The 5,000-nt window shown below is 40.9% G+C and overlaps 1 protein-coding gene across 1 annotated transcript in view; it reads left to right on the forward strand.

The window, feature by feature from the left end:
- LOC138011322 (uncharacterized) overlaps window positions 1–215 on the forward strand; it is a 543-nt gene extending 328 nt beyond the window's left edge. The window contains exon 1 of the mRNA XM_068858289.1: window positions 1–215. This exon is cut by the window's left edge and continues 328 nt beyond it. Within this exon, the coding sequence (XP_068714390.1) occupies window positions 1–215 (215 nt within the window).
- The last annotated feature ends 4,785 nt before the right edge of the window (window positions 216–5,000 follow it).

The following is a 5,000-nucleotide window of genomic DNA, read 5'->3' on the forward strand; positions in this document are numbered from 1 at the left end:
CTCGTCAAGTCAAGCGTTACAATCCGTTTTCCACGAAAGTTGATACTCTTGCCGGAGATGGGCATGAAGGAGAACAGGACGGAACTGTTGGCCAAGGGCATAGAATATGTAGTGTTGCAGATACGCTTTTCACAACGGATGCAGCAGCAGGGAAAATCAAGCTGATTGCTGATTTGTCAGGGACAACGAACTTTCTAAGTCACCCCGGCATTTAATATGACAGCTTTGGCATAGCTTGTAAAGGTAGTACTTCTCAGACAATTACGCCAGAGGAGGGGAGTCAGAATGTTGAGAAGGTGAACGATTACATCAAAACTACGGTAAGAAATGTAAAAGAAACAAATCACCTCAAAGAAGGTTCAGCTCCTTTTGAATGGTGTAAACATCCTCATAAGAAACATCACAAATGTCAGCCCAGAGTACAAAGATAGCATTGAACGGCAAACTTTACTTACAACTCAAGTAGAGAACCTAAATGCGGTATCCCATTTTAAACATGAGAGATTTAGCGCCCTTCAATATGCCGTAGACTTTGGTACCATATCGAAGGAATATTTAAAGCAAATAGCTAAATGGGGGGCTAAATACTATACTCATCCACCTTCCTACTACACAGTGCCACAAACGGGAATGTCATTCTAGGACGTGCAGTTTATGACCGTCCACTTCCTTCTGAGGAGCCATCGAAAAAGGATAAAGAAATAATGAAGGAATGGTTGAAGAATTACCGTAAGGTGGGCATGAGGCAAAGAACAGTGAGGAGTGAAACGACGAAAGACAAGGCAGGAGCCTTGCCCCCCGGCAGCGTACGCTAAGCCAAAGCTGGATGTTACTGCAAAGGTACGATTTCCAGATGACCAATTAGAAGACAGAACCCTCCATGCATGCCTCTTCTGAGATAAACCCGCTAGTTCCCGATGTGCCATTAAGTTTCATAAGCAATGTCAACATTCCGCAAGTCAAGCTCGCGTCTGCTTCTGATTTCAACCAGGTGGAGGAGTACAAAAGCGATTCTGAAATCAGCGATGTTGATACGGATAGTGGCTCAGAGGGTTTTATCATTAGTAAGCCAGTTGTAACAAGGTCCGGAAGGCAAGTCAAGGTGTGGACACGGTTTGATGTCTAGGCAAAAAAAGGTACCCGAGGCAAGCTAGACTGTGCATTGAAGGATTTTGAGGCATCAAGCCTCAACAGACATATAACACCATATAAGGACAAACAGGACACCACTCCTACAAGTAAATGTAATAATGTATGACATAAATTAAGTTGTATGGCCTTGTATTGAATTCTTTTTCGTAGTTCAGTTCTATACGTAAAATAATATTAGAAGTGGTATGATCTATCAAATATTAAAATTTTTCAAAAGCATAACTTATTTAAGCCCGAGATGATCATAAGACCTTTATTTTGCTTTAAAGATAAAAAACATGGGTTTATTAATATTTAACTCTTTACAACAACTTTCTTGTTAACCGTAACTGAAAAAAAATAACCGATAGACGTAAAAGAGCCAAAATTTTAGCCGATAAACGTAAATGCGCACCGGTGGCTCAGTTGGTTGAGCACCGGGCTGTCACGCGGGAGGTCGTGAGTTTAACTCCGGCCGGACCAACACTCAGGGTCTTTAAATAACTGAGGAGAAAGTGCTGCCTTTGTAACTACATCTGCAAATGGTTAGACTTTCAAGTCTTCTCGAATAAGCACGATAAGCCGGAGGTCCCGTCTCACAACCCTTGCTTATTAACTCTGTGGTAGTAATTTCGTCATTAGTCATTAGTCATTAGTTAGTCATTAGTCACTAGTCACCAGTGTTCCCGGTGTTGTGGTTTGACCTTTCCAGCATGTGGTCGGCTTGGCAGGATTAGCTTGAAGGGCTTCTGCGTGAATGAGACCACAATTAAGTATAACAGCCAGAAGTCAGGCTACTTAGCCAAGTGCAAGTGCTGGAGCCTCGCTTACAAGCCACCACCCCATTGAGACCCTCGTTTCATAACCATTTCCCTCTATTAACTATGGACAAAGGAACAAAAATCTTCAATCATAAGAACGCCTTATTTGTACATAAGCATCAGGCTTGATGATAATTTCTAATGCGGGTAATGACAGTGAGCCCCTAGTAATGATTACTTATAAGGCACTTTAAAATGAAGAAAACTCCATAATCTTTAACGCTTCTGTCTTGAGACCACCCGTAAAGATAACGCAGTCAAAAATAGTAGTGCATTCTCGAAATTTCAATTTTTTCCTGAAGGCCACGTTGACGTTTACGGGTACATTGCGGAGTAGATGAACCCCTTTTTCGGGGGTCATACTGCAGCAGTTTGCAATGAACTTCGTATTTTTCCGATGCGTGAAAATATGTCAAAGCAAAATGGCTGTTGTTTTGTGCTTTTTTTTCAGCCAAAATTGTCAAACGTACCTGATCTTAAGAAATCTTTGCTTCTGTGACCTTAAGCTCGCAGAGTTCGGTGATTTACAACCGCAGAGCTAAGGTCTTTGTAGAAAATAAACATGCGGTTATTTTACAAAGTGCCATTGTGGTCATTGAAGTAAATTAAGGCATGGGCCCCAACCAGGCCCCAAATTATTGCACAAAAAAGTAAAGGGGCGGTCTAACTTCTGAGGGATTGGTAATAACCTAAGACTTTCGCAGGCTAACAACCTCACAAAAGTTTTTATATTGATGTGGATGACGTATGCAAATGAGGTCACGTAACTCGTTACGGCCACAAAACTCAAAATAAAAATAAAAACGGCAAAAGTTTATGCTAAAATTCATTTCATTTCGCTACTATTAGATTGGACTTTAGCTTTGGAAATATACGGCATTTTGTACTAGTGCCCAATCCCCTATGGAAAAGGATTTCTTTTTTCGGACATTTATTTAAAATTATCTTGATTATGTCCTAGCATAGAAATTATGTACCCAATAGTGTTAACACCATTAAGGTAAATCCAACCACGAGAAAATGATAAAGAGTGTTGCCGTTTAGCTGAAAAGACTTCTGTGCTAAAAATGACTTGGACACGTCACATGATAATATATCATCCTATACAGGAGTTAACGTTTCACATCTTATTGCAGTTAACGATGTCCAAAAGTTATTTCTTGTTATATAAAATGGATCAATAGTTAGACCACCCCCTCATTTATTTTCATAAAATAGATCTGGGCCCAAGCCTTAATTTACCTGAGCTCACAAGCTGACATAATCTTAAATTTTAATATTAGATGAGCTTACACCACCCTTACTTAACATACACGTTTTAACAAGATATTTTATTCCTTGGGAAATTAGCTAGGCTTTTGAAAAAGCCTAGTTTCTAAGATAGCACTTTCCAGTAACTTTTACAGCTGAGTGATTTTTGACGGAGTAAACACGGATGATATAGAGGCATATAAATTATTGTTCTTTCATTTGGGGAGGACGTATCACTGCATATATATTTTTTATTGCTTCGTTTGGGAAGTCATCTAAAACACTCGTGCTTCGTGTTTATTTCATCAGGGGTTCCAAACACCTCGAAACACTAAAAGCACTCGCGGCCTCGTTCTTTCATTTGTTTCTCGGTGTTTGGAGCCCCCAGTGAAACAAGCTCCATCTCGTTTTTTGCCGGATATATTAGGTCACGTCATCCGTTCTACTTCGATTCTCAAATACTGAGTATGCAAATAAGTATCGAAAATAAAATACCAATCGAGCAAACACGAAAACTTACTCGCACGAATTTCAGAAACAAGTACGCGCAACCGCCGAAAGATTTGCAGCCTAACGTAATATTGACAGCTGACAGTAGATCTGTAAAATCTGAAGGCCTTCATTATTTTATTAAAATGTCTACTACAAGAAGAATAACTCTCACCTGTAAAATCTGGCCATATTCTCCCTACGGATAATTCTTCGAATGCTGTTAATTTTATGAATCGGCTCAACCTAGCTCGATTTGTTTGTAATTAGATGGTTCAATTTTCAGCTCTGAAAGCCTCCATAACTAGCGCACACCTCGCGTTCCTTTGCCTGACTCAAATACTTTTGGGCATGGGTTCAAGGCCAGGCCGTTTATAGTCTTTATAGTACCCTGGTTCCGGAAGTTGGTTCTTTGATTGTTTTTATTCGTCAAATGTCAGCCGTGCACCCTAACGGTCAATTGGTGACTAGTCACCGCTCCCTTCATGGTACAAATCTTTCGCACCACCCCTCCCCGGATTTTAGGTTTTAAAGGAATTTTGTCAAGTCCGGGTAGGGGTGGAGGGAAATATTTGTACCAAGGGAGCAGTCACTTGTCACCAATTGACCGTTTGGGTGCACGGCTGAACGTCACAAGAATGTTGACAGAAGGAAAAATTAAATTTTGTGGCAAATTTTGCTTCACAGAGTGGGTAGCGAGACTATTTTCTTGAATAGATGTTCGATAGAATCTTCGAAAATGTCGCTGGCAAATTTGAGGCGGATTGAAGGATTTTGGCTACGTTTTTTTGGCTTGATTTCTCGGTTCGCTTGGCCGATCGACCGGTGAGCATTTCCTACCTTCTCTCTCCTTTAGAGATAGGTCTTCGGTTGGGAATATCTCGCGAAATAGACGGAAGAATGGCACCAAATTACCATAGAACGATCACAAAGAGGCAACAGACAAGTGAAAGATGAGGTTACGTTTATACAAACGTTGGCCGTGTAGCACCCATATTTTAAACAGAATTAACTGGATAGAGTGTAAGGTGAAGTGCTGGATTTCTATCCCATGTGAACCATGGGAGCGTTAGCCCTACTGACGGAGAGGTTACGTTTATACAAACGTTGGCCGTGTAGCACCCATATTTTAAACAGAGTTAACTGAATCGATTGTAAGGTGAAGTGCTGGATTTCTATCCCATATGAACCATGTGAGCGTTAGCCCTACTAATGGAAATGGGCCCACACAAGGACAGAGAAAAACTCTGACCAAGGTGGGAATTGAACCCACGACCTTCGGGTTAGATCTCCGCCGCTCTACCGACT

The sequence above is a fragment of the Montipora foliosa genome, chromosome 7 (assembly GCF_036669935.1).
Source record: "Montipora foliosa isolate CH-2021 chromosome 7, ASM3666993v2, whole genome shotgun sequence".
Taxonomy (NCBI): domain Eukaryota; kingdom Metazoa; phylum Cnidaria; class Anthozoa; order Scleractinia; family Acroporidae; genus Montipora; species Montipora foliosa.